Source organism: Ips typographus, linkage group LG16 (genome assembly GCF_016097725.1).
Source record: "Ips typographus isolate SLU linkage group LG16, UJ_Ityp_2.0, whole genome shotgun sequence".
Lineage (NCBI taxonomy): Eukaryota > Metazoa > Arthropoda > Insecta > Coleoptera > Curculionidae > Ips > Ips typographus.
The window spans coordinates 3,992,971-4,009,458 of NC_138437.1; the positions used below are offsets into that span (position 1 = coordinate 3,992,971).

A 16,488-nucleotide genomic window follows, 5' to 3' on the forward strand; every position below is an offset into this window, starting at 1 on the left:
TCTAGAGTTTAAACTCTAAAATTAACTATGTAAGTTTTGATTTTCAAACAATTTTACTCTGTAACTTTAAGGTAAGATAACTAAATACATAATTACAGATAAACTTACTGACATCCTTTGAAGATAAATTTCCTGAATTCCGGCTTTGGTACATAAAACGCAACGTATAAATACATAGCGAGAATGTTAAACTGATGTAAAAGTAAACCGTGACATAGAGAAACACAGCCTTTAGAGTGGAATACTATTATGACATTCCGTGGAGTGTGCGGCATTCGAAAACTATGCCTTAGGTCGGGATAAAAGGCATTCCTGCAGGATGGTATGATAGATACACGTAGGGTCAGTTAAATATTCTTCTAGGAGTGGTCGTAGAGTATGTGGAAGAGATAATGCGAATGAACAAAGAAGTCTGAATTAAATTAATATCAAGCTTATACGGAAGTGAACCTGCAGAGCATGAAACACTTAAATAACTTTTGGAAAATTATCTTGATAGCAAAGTTTTAGCAACTCCAGTGTAGTTCCACCTAAGAGATTTAATGAAACTATACGGACTTGGTGGCGTTCACAGTCGAGCCTTTGAAACAACAATTCCAGCCGGGGTATATTGCTTGGAAAACATTGATGTTGTCCCTCTTATCTCAGATAATGCGTTTCAATTTAATACGTTTCAATTATAGCTACAAACTCCAGCGATTTCTCTTCTTCCGCCAGGGTAATTGGATTAATCGACATTATTAAGGGTTTTGTTTGCTTATTTTTGAAGCAGAGCATTCTAGCAATTTACTTTAAAAAGAATCGATCAAGAAAAAGGTAGACGAACAAAAATTATCTTCTGTTTGGCATACCTTGTTTCAGTATTCTGGAAATACTGATACATCAATCAAACCTAGAACACGGGAAATCAATCGCTTTATAAGAAACAGCCGGGGAGGAATTGGCTGTCAATAATCGGTGAACCGCGTCATTTTAGGATACTTGAAGGATCGAGGATTTGACTTAAATCTTCTTAAAGATTTTGGAAGGATGAACTCGGCTCCTACGCCCAGAGCTTTATGTAACTTTCAGATTTCGATTAAACCTTACTTTATCAAAACGCCCGATAATTTAATCTGCACCCAAAAAAAACAATTGAAATCTAAACCATTTTTATGTATAAATCTTTTATGTCAGTTAAAAATTTGTTTAAGACATAAATCTTATATAAGCGACATCTTATGTTCACTCCCTCAAAGCTAAACAGGTAGCACCAGAGCCATCTGTTAAGTAACTCAAATAGTAGAGTATTGAGTTGAGTTTCTACAGAAACTCAACAATCAAGTAAAGTAGGTTACTATCCCACTTCCTTTTATAGTTTACAATACTTTTTTTAAAATTTTTTCTGGTGTATGTTAAATTCTTGCCATTCAGTTTTTTTTCACAAAAATAACACTATTATTGTTAATTACAGGTAAATAATTAATAAACTTTTCCAGTCCATAACACGTTCAAAGCTACAAAAATATTTACGTGCTTCGCTCAGGGTTACAAGAGGTCTTCGTACTGGACTAATAACAATTTTTGTTACACATGCAATACCGTGACATAACAAACACTGTTCTAGTAAAAATAATGCATTTATTTTCTAAGCAAACCCACCATTAGCGCGGAATTCAAAAATCTTTTGCTGCTCGGCATTAGTCGAGATTTGGTCGCACCTGGTCAGTATGGTTCTTATCAGTCATCCCAGATGAATGATTTCTCCATCATGGTTAGGGTATTTAAACCACAGCAAATTTTTTTCTGATATTAGTTTGGTTGTTATAGTGTCTAGTGTTTCAATATGAATCCTTGGGTAAGTTTTTTTTTAAATTAAATCATTGATTGGTTTTTTGGGGATTTTTCAGTCAATATTTTGGTATCAACAACTTGATGAAAGATTTGATTATAAAGAAAAAAAGTTTTAATTTGAAAGCTGCATATGATCTTTCACCAGCAAGTCCAGATTTAAAATTTGTTTTCAGATCAGTAGGTAAATCTACCAACTAGTTGCAATTAATTCGTAAAGTATTTACTAGCAGAACATTGTTAGACCATAATTTTTACCGCAAAAAAGTTTTAAGTTTTATTTTGCATAATATTTTGGATCATTCTGTGTAATTATTTAAAAGAGTTGGCACTGATAAATATGTGCTTAAAAATTAATAAGTTTAATAAAATAGAGCAACTCTCATGCCTTTCCAATGTTTCAAGATTATAATGATTGTACCGTTATTATTAATTTTCCATACGTTAGTTTTGATTTTTTTAGCTTCTTTTTTAGTTTTAGAAGACAAATTTAAAAACACTTCACTTTAAATTTAGTTTTACATACTTTTTCTATATAGAGTGTCTCAAAATATTAAAACTTGTATAACGTTTCTTAACTTTGATTTCAACCAGACACCCTTCAATAATACCATCCAAATTTATTTACAACTTACTTAAATTAGGCTTGTTAGAAAAAACAACTTAATTTATATAATAAAACAAATTGCATTCAACCTGTTATTTACTTTAGATTGAGCTGACTAGACAAAAAACCCAATTGAATATCGATACAAAACATTACATTAGTCAAATAAACCTAGAACTTTTAGTAAAATGCGAATTTGCAATAAAATTAGCATTTAAACAACGATAATTTGATTGACCAAGTTATTTTAAAACACTCTGTATAATTTGCTTTATATATTAGTTCAAAAATACGCATGCACTTATTATCTATACAGTGTGTGTAAAACGTCTGTCGACCCCAATTAATCTGCAAAAAGATGCACAAATTCACAAACATTCGATCTATACAAACGATTTAAAAATATTTTTATAGAACTACCTACATTTTCTGATTTTTTATTAAATTTCATATTTAATATATTTTACTGTAACTGCAATGATTAGACAGATATTGTAAAAGTAACGTTTACGTGATATAACGTTTTGGGTTCTCCACGCAGAATCTTCAACAAATTTTAGTGGTTAGCAACAGATACTACTACTATACAGGGTATTCCAAATGTTCTGGAACCTTACGTGACATTTCAAAATTTTATCTTTGCAGCTTCCAATCTTGTGACAAAAACGTTTGAAATACCCTGTATATTTTTTTAAGCCTGCTCACAACTCTCTAAATTCTTTATACATTTTTCGTGGCTTTCCAAAACACTTTTAGAAAATGCAATATACAGGGTGTTTCATAATATATGGGCAGGACTGCAGCAATAATATGAAAAAAGTTTCTATTAACTTACCCTCTAAAATGCAAGTCTAGTGTATTTTAGAGATACAAATTACTATTACTTTTTACAAAATGTCAAAAAATTGACCATGTTTTACAACATATAAGTTGATTTTCGATAACGATTAAGTTTACAGCATAAGACCAGGAGTACTACTTTTTTGCGTAGTCTCAGTAACCGTACCTACACATTGGGGAGAAAAAACACTCACAACCCTTTCAAAACCTTCAGCAATTATTACTGAAAAAATGCACAAAATGCTTATTATGAGTCGAAAATGCTTACAAAAGCTGTTTTCTGTACGAGAAAAAGCATTGAAAATATTTACAAAAAACTAGCTAGTTCTAAAATGCATTATTTTAGAAGGTAAGTTAATAGAAACCTTTTTTCATATTTTACGAGCTACCTTATTCTGAAGTCCTGCGCATATATTATGAAACACCCTGTAAATTGTGATTTTGAGCACAACTACTTAAAAAATAAGATTTCTACCAAAAATTGTGCTCAATCTTACTTTCTAGGTTCACCTTCTCATTATATCTTACTATATTCAAAATTTTGTATATTGTATGATTTTTTATGTAATATGTATTTTAATGTAATAAAAATTATGGACTAGCTATTATTATGTTATTAAGAGAAAAAGTTCATACTTTGCTGTAATTAATGCAATATATTTTATAGATCTAATTGAAAAAAAGAGTAAAATATTTGGGTAAATATTATGATACATTCCACGCAGTTTGAAATGTTAAGAAAAGCACGTAAGTAATTTTTAGGTAACATTCTAAATTTTTTAAACTAATTTCTCACGTAAATGTAAAAAAAATTCAAAACATGCAATAGTCAAATTGAATTTTTTTACTGGTATTTTTAGATTGGCACGCTCAAAGTAGTTATTGTTTAGAAGTAGCGCAAAAATGTGGGTGACCTTATCAAAGCGTGGTAAACCAAAAAAATATGCGCTTATTCAAATAGCAGGTGCACAATGATGTAACCAACATAGTTTATATACCGAGCCAATTTTAGTAGAAGAATGCCTTGGAGTAATCCTTGATTTGACAATTCCTTAATCAGGATTAAATAGAATTAGTATATAAATTTAGGTATCCTGTTCTTGAAAAATATTTTGTTCCATAGGTTCAAAAATACTACAAATAGTATGATACTTTCTCTTTTAATATCAATGGTTTTTAAAAATTTAATACCACAATAGAAATAGCGCGGAAGTCTTAAGTACACCTAGTATAAACGACAATTGACACTTTTGCCTATGAAAAGTGTTCTGGAGACTTCTCTGTTAAGGTTAGCATAGGTAATTTGTGCTACTTATTTTGTTACATTTTTGAGAAGCACCATTACCAGAAGTTTATAATAAACCTGTTGGACCAGAATAATTATCAGATTCCTTTACGATTTTGTCGTCTCTAAATCATGGTTCTTGTTACATTACATATTCTGATAACATAACTATGACTAGCTAGTCAACATATATTCCCAAAAAAGCAGACACCTTATTACTATTTAGCATTTAAATTTAGGATATAAATTTCTTCTCTAAAATGTATTACTATGAAGTTATAGTGATCCTCACTCCACCTAAATATCCAGAACGCACTAGAAAGCTTATGACTAGGTTAATGTTTATGTAAATTTTCCTTTTGGCAAACTCGTAAAACTAATGATTCTCAAAGAAAAGTTTCCCAAGTACCCTACTAAAATCTCTACAAAACATTGGAAAAGCATTTATTATCGAAACAATAACGGCATTCAAATGGCGCTTTTAAGATTCTCCCGCAGGTTAATAGTTTCATTATTTCGCTATCTTCGCAATTCGGCGAGTCTGGAGAAAATAGCGAAAAATAAATTGAGAAAACCCCCAACTCGATCGGCTTATTGTAATTGGGGGAACGTCTTTCGATATTCAATTTTGTTTGATAAAAAGTCTCAAACTATCATTTTTTTGTGCGGCGTTAAAGGAAATTGGAGGTTCTTTTTCCATTACGTCGACTTCATCGTCTTAAAAATGACGATTTTTACGTTCATTTTAGATTGTAGCAATCCTCGCGGTTTTCATGATTTCCACGTTCCTGCCGAACACCACCTTTGGGAGGCCAACTCCCGAAAACATTCCCGTATGCAGTCTCGCTGACATTAAAAAACGGATGCGCGAATCCTGTAAGGAATTGAAAACTCCTGTTCCTAGCCTGTACGAACATAGACGTATGTATAAATAATTATAACTATAAATTAAGGATGACAATATTTGCAGTACTCATACACTTTTCCTTTTAAAGCTTTTGATTATTATAGTCAATCTGATTCTCAAGGAAAAACGTATATTTCTAAATATAATGGAATTTGAGTTGTTTTTTTCTCTTTATTTTCTTCTCAGTAAGTTAGCTAACTCAACAATTTTTCACTTTAGTTAGCTTCGAATTAATTAAGTTGAAAATGCATATACTTAATTTTTAAGACACTTTGGTGAATCTATTAACATTCGTAATAACTTTTAAACAATTTTTCTGTTATATTCAATTTGTTAATAATACCATTGCTTATCACATTTTGACTATTGAATTTTATTTTGTGCATTTTTTCAGAAAAACGGGGTTTATCTGATGGTCGCATAATGATTAGTGAACCAGAGTACTACTTCAGAGTCAAACGAGACGAATCCGAGGATGTAGTTAAAGTAGTGTGCTGCCCTCCTCAACTAATCCCTAAATATGGCAAACAGTGCATAAACAAGTACTACAGATGCTAGTAGATAATATTTTTTATTTATTAATAGATTGTGATGATATTTTTTATTTTTATACAATTTTGTACATAAAAATAAAATTTGTTTTTTACTAAAGGGTTGACGTTTAATTTTGTGTCACATCCATATGTATATGCTAGCCTGTGATTTTACCTGTTGAAAAAGATATACAGTTGTTCTTATTATTCAAATTTTATTTATTATTTGGAGTTAAAAGTCAGTAAGACTAAAAAAACGATGACGACGATTACTGACGTAAAATATGATTTGGTACTTGGATCTTATCATTTTTGACCAACAGTTTTAGCACATTTTGTTGACCCACTTTTGCATTATGAAATTTTATGTATTATGTTATACATGCGTCTAATAGACATATAAAAAGTACTGGGTTAACATAAACAAGTAAAAATTCAATAATTTATGTGGTAACCTGACAAAAGCCAATTAAGAATTTACTTAAAAACACAAAATTGGTTTTTAAAGCCTTGAAAATACCAAATTTGCCTTTATATCTTTGAAAAGACTTGAAACTTTCATTATCTACACTTTCTTGTAGCTCCTCAAATAACAAAACTACCCTCAGTCGAAATGGAGGTAGAACAGTTTCAAAAACATGCAGTTTGGTGAATTCAGAGCAAAAATATCTTAACACAATCTTGTAAAGGATGAAATTTCGTACAATTTTAATTATTTACACTTTTTGTAACTCCTCAAATAACGAAGCTACCCTCAGTCGAAATGAAGTCACCCTGTCACTTCTTGCCTTCTTAACTACTTAGGGATGCCCTTGAGAGCAATTACTGAATATGTATACTTAACAATCTTGAGGAGGATGAAATTTCCTACAATTTCGTTATTTATACTTTTTTGTAGCACCTCAAATAACGGAAGAACTACCCTCAGTGCAGTTTGGTGCACCCTGTCATTTTTTGACTAACTGCTTGAATGAATGAATGAATATTGTTAGATGGGCTCCCTTCGGATAAGACACTTAGGCCGCTAGCCGGGCCCATTGTGACCCATCACAAGCTAGTACCCCTCCAGTTCGGTGGCCCTGACAAAGCCCCAGAGCCTCCTTGGCCGGGTACCATGAATATCTAACTGCTTACGGAGGCCCCTGAGAGCAAAAAATGCCTTAATACATTCTTGTAGAAGCAAAATTCTTGTATTTACTGAATTTTCAAGGTTTTGCTTGATATTGGTGTGTTGAAAATTAACTGGAAAATACAAAATTCTTCTGTAAATATTAGAATTTTTTTTTCAAATTTTGTACTTTTTAAGTTCAACTCGATATATCTCAGTTATAAAAGAACTTGAAAACCTTGAAAATTGGCAATAAAATTTTGTTACGCTTTCGTGTTGAAATCATCGAAACAATATCACACAATCAGTGAATACTGATTGCAGAAAATACACAAAAATTAAATATTTTCTCAAAAAACCTATATAAATGGACAGCTTTTGTATATGTTTTGAAAAGTACGAGTGACAATAGTGCCCAATTTCGTGTTTATTTTATCCAGTTCTCGCTCTATGCTTACTAAACAATAAACGATAATGTTTACTGATATTTTTTTTTATTCAGCTCTGACCAATCAATTGTCTGTACTAGCTTATCAATGTTCATTAATACGTCATACCTGTGAACTGCATCGTGAATTTGGTGGTAGTCTGTATAAAGTGACCCAGCACGTTGCAAAACACGGTCTGATTGTGATTTTTGAACTTTTTTGCTGCTACAAGAAGTTGAGCTGATAATTTATGTGGTAAGTACCAATACTAATCACATATAGCGTGATTGAGTGAATTTGAGCTTGAGTTTGATTTTTGAGTATTATTAATTTAAATTGTTTGTTTCTACTTAGAAACCTATGACGTCTCCATTCCGACTTGACAAGTGGGTACAAGAATCAGTTCCTGAAACAAAGTGTATCTGTTGCAAGATAGAGTACTACGAGTTTAAGTACAGTTGTACTAGACTATCGCAAGGATTTACTCACGAGAAGACATTAGTAATCGGACTAATTGAGATTGGTGCTCTTCAGGGTGGAAAAACTCTTCTAAGACAGAAAAGAGATTATTGCCACTACGGTGGACCAGCACGTGACTACAGTATTGTGGACGCCAAGACATTGATGATGGAACAAAAAAGAGAAGCTTTCCAAATGCAAGAAAGTAGTTCTTCAGATGAACCTCCTTCTTCAGATTTTGTTACGGAATCCAGCTCCGAAGCATCCACAAGTCATAAAAAGTATGAGATCAGTGACAACACTAGAGCAAAGCAACTACAAGAAATTTACAATGAACTGGCTGAGAGTGTTGCAGAATTTGAAAAATCACCTAACAAAAATTTTGAAGAAACAGTACCAGTCCTGGATGATAAAGATAGCGATACAGCCAGCGTCAACACTGAAGGGATCATTGAAGAACTTTATGAATATTTCGACAAAGAGATATATTTTATTGATAATTCTTCTCAGATGGATCTGAGTCATCTAAATGGATATGACGGGGACTACTCAGAATTTATGTCATACAACATGCCAAGTATCAGCAGTGACGATGTCTCTGACGAGTTAGCCAGTATTGAAACGCCAATTGTAGATTCAAACACCCTTAAACGAGATTTGGAAGTTGGTTCAACACCCACCGAGTCTTATTCGTTTAAAAAGGTTAAACTGGAAACAGAAAAGGAATTTCCGCAACCAGGAACTTCTTCCAACTATGGGAATGGGATATACGAAAATTAATTTGAAAGATTAAGGGAGAGAGTTGACTATGTAATCAAATTTAATCATATTAAGCAGTATTATGTTACTCATACTATTATTTTTTCATATTTTATTATATATCACTACATATTATTTATTTTAGCATGAAAATGAAGTATTTAAACTACTTGTTAGTGTTTTTCATACTTGATAAAACAATAAAAACATGATTAATGTACTAAGGTTGAAGTGTATATTTCTTGGGCATTCTTTTTAGACCCGTCCCTTATTCTTAGGTCCGTTATTAACCTCTAGAGACTTATAAGATATTTAATTCAAGGCGAGCGTTCCTTCTTAAACCATAACAATAAGAAAAAAGCCACCCTCATAAACTAAATGAAAACATTAGTAAAAAATTCAGTAAGCGGAATGTATGACAATCGCAGACAAAAATACGAGACAATCCCTAAGGAAAAATTCTTCACAGTTTATTGTTAAGGTTCGTGTTTAAGACATATAAAAAGCATCTCGCACTATTATTGATATATGCGTAACAACAAATAAAAAGGAAGTAATAAAACGTTAACAGGAAAGTTTGCGATAAGTCTCTTTTATGTGTCTGTATAAATGTACAAATAAGTGCTCTAACGAGGTGAGGGAAAATTTAAACGGATTTTCTTTAAAAATTGCTGTCAATTTTATGTACCTCAGAGATTGAGATTCCTTTGAAAGTTATATTTAGGAAATAAAATTATATTGCTTGATCTGCTGGTGACTGAATAATACCTACTTTAAGACCTATTTAATTTTTTATTGTTTTTCACGTCATTGTCCGTTTAAATATCACAGTCATTTCCGCCTGAAAAATACATTTAACTCCAATTAAAATTTAAAATATTCGATTGTTTTGAAAATTGAATTAATCGTGATCAATTAGTCCACAGCTGTTCACAAATGCACACATTAGACTACTATATTTTATTATCTATGAAATTTTAAATTTTCAGTCAAGTTGATTTGCATACAGAATTTAAATATTTTTCACTCAAGTTGCGTGAACATCAGGGGAAACGCATTTTATCTACCTCGTAAATAAATCGGCAACAACTTAATTTAAAATGAAAATGCGCTTAATTTATCCATAAACATTTTAATTGTTGGTGAAAAATCTACGTATTTTCTTTTTACGATCCATACGCACGATTCACTTTTCGCAAATGTCTCGTTAATTTCCATAAAAACGTTCCCTTTCCATGCAAACATGTGGAACAGCGCAATATGCACGACGTCGATGTTATAGCAATTTATTATTACAGAATTTCACAGTATTTTTTTAAGATTTCTCCAAAGTCCCATACTACGCTCTAAAAGCATTGAAACTTCTCATGGAAACATCAATCATCAAGAAGAAATCCCCAAGTGTACATAGCACAACCATTCCGAAATTGAAATACTGATATACGCGATGTGCATTCAGTGGTTTGCACTGAATGCTGAATACAGGGGTGGAACTAAATATCTGTATGAGTTAACATATAGCAAAATGTTGGTTAACGATAAAAAAAACAACCTTTCAATGGTGGAATTAAAATGTATGAGTAAATATAAATTAACGGAGTAACAAGTAACAATGTTACTATCATTATACTTTTACTTCTCTAATTAATGGATATTGCAAGTTTTTAAATACTTCAATGCACTTTGCAATAGTTTTTGTTTTTGTTGCTTATTTTGTGGTAAACTATGGGAGTATTAAAAATGGTGGGATGTTAAGAGCTATTCCAGGATTACACCAACTTTTAGAAAGTACTTAGGAAAATTGCACATAAATCTTGGATTTAAGTATTTTTTTCTTAATTATGGTCTATGTCAACGTTTTTTGATCTTTTTGACGAGCTTGTTTTATTATCTAATTTACTGACATAACTCTTGATATTTATAAAAAATATATTATTAAAGTCGCATTTACCTTAAAAATAGTAACTTTTTAAACAGGATTTACCATTGTAATTGGCGCCTTTACTCTTTTTTTAAATTATTTAAAAACATCACAGTAAAATTCACAACTTACAAAGCACTAACCTAACCTAAGCAGAAAAAATGGGGCAAATAATATAAAAAAATATAAGTGGGGTTTTGACTGTGTCCAAAACAATACAGCCTGTGTGACATGTAGTCTAGTCTGTTATTAAAATGTCAATTGTCACAGTAAGCTATAAAGCTATTAACTATCCTTTAAACAGAGAAAAGTCAATTCAAAGTAATTAAGAAGTATTTTAAATCTCTGACAGTCTATTTAACATGTAGTATCGTTTGTCATTAAAGTGTCAACTGTCACAATTCTCTCCATGAAGCTATAAATTTAGCTATTTAAACAATTACCCCATACTGCATATCGGTAGAAAACCCATTTTATGGGTTATCCATCGACAAATAAAAATTCATACCATGTCAGTTAAATAAAACAGTGCATCAAAATTTTATTTTAAATAGTTTCACAATATAATATTAATTATAAATAACTGTCATATAACTGAAACTGTCAGATAACTTGGAGTTATTAAATAACAACAGCAGATTTAAAAAAAATGGAATGTAAATTTGACAGTTTGCAGAACTGTCATAACTCGAGTAATGGGACATTGCAGGGTGGTTTAATATGTCAATTTGTAGCTCTTAAATATTTTTTCTTGACCACCCTATACAGTATCTATAGTGACCGTCAAATAACTTGAAATGATTGAATCACGCAGACAAATGTTTACAAATTGGAGTGTAAAATTTGCAAAATTGTTATAACTCAAGTAATTTGATAGTTACAGAGTGAATCAAAATGTCAATTTGTAGGGCACAGTCCCTTTTTGCCCACCCTGTATAGTTTCTATATTAAAACTGTCAAATAACTTGATAATATTGAATATAAAAACATATTTGTATAAATTATTCATACCTCAAGCAATTTGACAGTTTCAGTGTGATTTTATATGTCAAATTGAGCTTTCAAAATTCGTTTTTGACCGCCCTATTCAGTACCTATAGTGACACTGTTAAATATTTAAAAGTTATTAAATTGGAAAGACAGAGTTGTTAAAATTGGAGAGTAAATTTGATAATTTGCAAAACTGTCATAACACAAGGTGATTCAATACGTCAAATTGTGAATCTAAAAATTTATTTAAAAATCATGTTGATAAGGTTGAAATCTGCTTGAAACAAACTTGTAAGCTAATGAAATTTACTAATATAACCAACAGTGGTGATAAGCTAGATTAAGCTTTAAAAGTTAATAAACAGATTTATAATGTAATTGTAATCGAAAGTGCTTGTAAGTTAGTTTTACCAGTTAAACTTAACTAAAAACTAAACATGTGGTTAACTAAACCCGGTTCTGTACTAATTTTGATGCAATCCTATTTTTGCAAGTACCTTAAAGCCTAAGCAGATACAAAAAATACATGCAAAACGCTATTGGAACTGAAACACTATAAAAAATTTGAAGTTTTAACATTTTTTTCCAGAAATCAAGCGTTAAAAAATTATTTAGGTACCTTATATATTTTATTAAACGTTATGTACGAAAGTTGAATTATTAGGAGAGAATGTGCAAAAATAATTTAACAAATAGCTAAGATTTCTTTATTAAAAAAAGTATTCATGTTTTGCTTGTTATAACAAATGCATCTATTTAGGAACCATCCAGTATTCACTATTTTTTTAATAAATTACTTTTCCAATAGTTTTAAATTTCTGTTTACCTTAGTTATTGTTAGTAGTCAGAATTCATGCAAATACATTTTTTAAATAACACTGTTACAACGTATTCAATCTATAATAATTCAATTTAGGATTATCGTGTATCTAATCTAGGAAATTAAAATGTTACTTTTTTTGTTTTTTGTTTTTTGTTTGGAAAAATTGCAGTTTAATTTTTAGAAATTTATAACATTTTAAAGTGGGAACATAATTTTAAATTTATCAATGAAAAAATCCTAAACTATTCCTGTAAACTCTGTCCTGAAGAAACTATTTTTTGGAGTTCAATCTCAGCCCTCCAAAGGTTAGTCAAAACTGGACTTAAAGTAAAATTTTGTTTTTTTTTTAATGTTAAAACGGGTAATTAGGTATAATATTAGAAAGTCAGAATATTACAAATTTTAACTTAGGTTTCAAAATATTATTTCTACCAATAATTAAATTAAAACAAGCAGCAATATCGTTCGTCAACCTCAAACATTTTGAAATTCGATACTTGAGCGAAACAGGAAACTAAATTGGCAATATTTAATGAAAGATCAAAAGAGATGCCTTCATTATTGTTACAAAGAATTCCCAAATTGCATTAAGTTGGCGAAAGTAAAATGATAAAGCGAAGCCGCTTTGGGGATGCAGTTGAAAATGTGATTGTCGTTTCAGATGAGGGTGACCGGACTTAGGAAAATTATTCGGAGGGATTTAGGAAGTGAAATCTAATTAAATACTCCCTTAACCAACCAGCCCTAATTTTTTTTAAGATAACGCACCTCAGAATATGTATAAAATACTAACGGTTGTTTGAAAATGTAAATAAAACGAGGGTGGGTGTTTTTTCGCTTGAACGCTTCGAGTTTGACGCGTTCGCAGTTTCACATTCTCGTTCAGAGAATCTTAACAAGACAACAATGAAAAGGGATTCCGGTGAGGAAAAGGTTTTTATTGTAATTGTGCCATCTTGGAAAGAATTTTAAATAAATGAGAAACTTTGCTTTTTTTACCATATGTAAGTGTAGTCGATAAGACGAGACTAGAGGCGTTATTCTTTATTTATATGTGGAAATAAGGGTGTTTCAACCACCCTTCAAAAACTTAAATGCATTTTCAAATAATTCATTTCAATAAGGTGCTTGGTAAATAAAAATGCTAAGAACGTTTGCATCGAAACAAGTGTGCAGGTTTTTATCTATTAATTATGTTTAATGTTGATAGTTACTGAATGGTTTCTAGCGTCTTCAAGCAATAACGTCTTTCCCGAAACCAACCTTATCGCAAATTAATAAATACGGTACCTGGACAGTGTGCCATTCGCGTAGTTTTTGTCGTTGAGTTCGGTCAAGTTTGAGAACTAGCAGTTGTTGTTTGAAATTGTTAAATAACTTGTGAAAAAAAAAATCAAAATGTGTTCTAACATCTTTAAATACTTGTTCCAATGCAAATCAAAGAAAGAAACCGATGAGCCTGACGTAACCGCGTTTAGAAGTAGAGCTGAGCCGATGCAAGAACAAAGAAGAAGACTCTTCAGCATTGATGAAGAATGGGAAGAAGAATACGAAGCAAGCTTTGATACCGTTGAGGAAGATGTGCTACTTGACAGCTTCAACATCCTAGATGAGCTTCCTTCAACTCCGGATTCTCTCAAGTGGAGGAAACAAGGAGCTAAACCGAAGAACCTCAGTGATGCCTGCTCATCCAATAGCTACTTTTCTTACGAGAATGCACGTCGTCGCAGACCTTTATCTAAAGAAGCCATTGACTACCAACCAACATTTACTAATGCAGCAAAGAAGCTGTCAGAAGGGAAGCAGTCTTTGGAGAAGCCTGATGCTAAAGAGGAGGAGAAACCTGGGATGGACAAAGAAGAAAAGCAGGAATTGAAGAAAAAGGAAAAAGAAACTAATGCCTTGTTCATGTTGGAAGAAGACTACCACCGTAGACATGAAGATTCTTATGGATGGACTATTTAAATGGTAATTTAGTATAGAAATTTTTACTCTTAGTAGATTTGTAGCAATTGTATTTTGTTTCAGCTGAGACGTCTCAGGCTTCAACATCCTGGCCAACAAGGACGTTTTTACTTTTCATATTTATATTTATCTTAACTTTTATTTAATGGACTAAGTATTTTTTTTTGTTGGGAATATCTGCTGATAAAAGTTTAGTTTAGAGCTTGATTAAGTATTAACTAAAACTGAAATTGCACTTATTAAGATGCTAGGACCTTAATAAGTTCACTTGCAGTTTAATACTATTGCATTTTGGCCCAGAATTTTTGAAACCATATTCCTAACAAAAATAAATTATTAACTTATGCATACAGGGTTGTTCGGTTATTATGTTAAAATAGTTTAACAGTGAGTTATTTTAGAGGACGGTCATTGTCATAAAATATCATTCAATTAGCTTTTCAAGTATATCAAAATTTCTTGGGCTTAACTGTTATACCGGGTGAACAACTGAAACAGGACGTTGGCTGTATCTAGGAAACTAACAGTGACACAGGTATGAAACAAACATTTTATTAAGTAATATAAGCATAAGAAATATACCTAAAAAATATTTTTGTGGTTTCAACGTTCTACATAAAATCTGTGGCAACAACAGATTTTTGTTCAATTTAGATGTTATTTTGAATTTTTTTAGTCCAGACAATTTCTGTTTTAATCAGTTTCTCTCTAAATGGTGTAGTTTTCGAGATATTAGCTCTTAAACATTGATTTTTTTTTTATTTAGAAGGTTATAGCAGGCAAACGGTTGAAGATAGGGGAAAACAGTTTACAAGTTCCTACCCTACTTTTTTGTGATGTATGTTACGATGATGGTATTTTTAAAATTGCCAAAAATCAGCCCTTTTTTAAATACCATCATAACATAGATCTAAAAAAAGTTAAATAAGAACATGCAATCCGTTTTTATCTATCTTCAACCGTTTGCCTGCTATAGCCTTCCAAATATTGTAAATTTCAATGGTTAATAGTAAATATCTCAAAAACGACAACATTTGAAGAGAAACTTATCAGAACAAAAATTGTCTAGATTAAGCAAACGAATTAAAAAATAATATCATTTACAAGGGTTGTCGAACAAAAATAGTTGGTGATTTCATGTAGATGCGGCAACGCTGGAATCACAAAAATATTTTCTATGTATTTCTTATGGTCATATCGTTTAATATAATTTTTGTTTCGAACTTGTATCATTTCTAGTTTTCTTGTTTTAGTTGATACAAAAAATTAAAACTTATTATTTAAGCCGTTTTCTAAAATTCCTTAGATACTTTGTTACAATATTTTACCATAATTACAGAACATTATTTATATTTTAGTTTTAGATAATTATTATACAGCGTGTTTGATAAATAAGCGACAAAAATTCAAGATGTTTTGTGCTACAGTTTAAGAAAATTTTGTCTTATAATAATTTTTGAAACCCCTGTTACTTTCAAATGTACATTATAGGACAAAATATTCTTTAAATAAGCCGAACGAATAACTTCTTAAATTTTTGCTGCCTAATTATATAACACTCTGTATATATTTATTTTAATTTAAGATTTTTTTCGGTACTATTAATCTATATCAAAATTCATAGGATAATTATTGTATCTTTAATCAAATATATATTTAATAAACGTATTTAACTTTAAATGTATGTTTTATTTTTTAGTTAGTAAACCTTGTACAGATTGAGTCAATCTGAAAGTATAGTTTATTTAGAGAAATACGTAAAACGTTAGGCACAAAGTAAGTTTAGGAAAAACCATAGTGGGTGGTTCAAAAAAGAGTGGTGGTTAATATATAAACATTTTCTGTAAACAACTCATTTTCATATATTTCTAGTACCTTTATATTGTTTTTAAAAGTGAAATACTCATATTTCCTGCCATAAAGGTAAATTCATATATTTCAACTAATTAACTTAAAAATTTAACTCTATTTAAGAGCCCTGTAATAAAGTACAGAATAAAAAAAAATTCACCGTGTAAACTGCGAGTGACTGA

General features: G+C 30.9%; 3 protein-coding genes across 3 annotated transcripts; all 3 read left to right on the top strand.

The window, feature by feature from the left end:
• The first annotated feature begins 1,670 nt into the window (after window positions 1-1,670).
• On the top strand, window positions 1,671-6,120 carry LOC145739060 (uncharacterized). Its single transcript, XM_081994377.1, has 3 exons — window positions 1,671-1,837; window positions 5,312-5,483; window positions 5,864-6,120. Exons 1-3 carry the CDS (start codon window positions 1,826-1,828, stop codon window positions 6,025-6,027), a joined length of 348 nt encoding a protein of 115 aa, XP_081850503.1. The 5' UTR covers window positions 1,671-1,825; the 3' UTR covers window positions 6,028-6,120.
• A 1,573-nt stretch (window positions 6,121-7,693) lies between these two features.
• On the top strand, window positions 7,694-8,981 carry LOC145738987 (uncharacterized). The gene is made up of 2 exons (XM_081994226.1): window positions 7,694-7,793; window positions 7,893-8,981. Exon 2 carries the CDS (start codon window positions 7,899-7,901, stop codon window positions 8,775-8,777), a length of 879 nt encoding a protein of 292 aa, XP_081850352.1. The 5' UTR covers window positions 7,694-7,793; window positions 7,893-7,898; the 3' UTR covers window positions 8,778-8,981.
• Window positions 8,982-13,773: 4,792 nt separating this feature from the next.
• Window positions 13,774-16,135, top strand: LOC145738783 (uncharacterized). Its single transcript, XM_081993834.1, has 2 exons — window positions 13,774-14,458; window positions 14,519-16,135. Exon 1 carries the CDS (start codon window positions 13,889-13,891, stop codon window positions 14,453-14,455), a length of 567 nt encoding a protein of 188 aa, XP_081849960.1. The 5' UTR covers window positions 13,774-13,888; the 3' UTR covers window positions 14,456-14,458; window positions 14,519-16,135.
• Window positions 16,136-16,488: the final 353 nt, after the last annotated feature.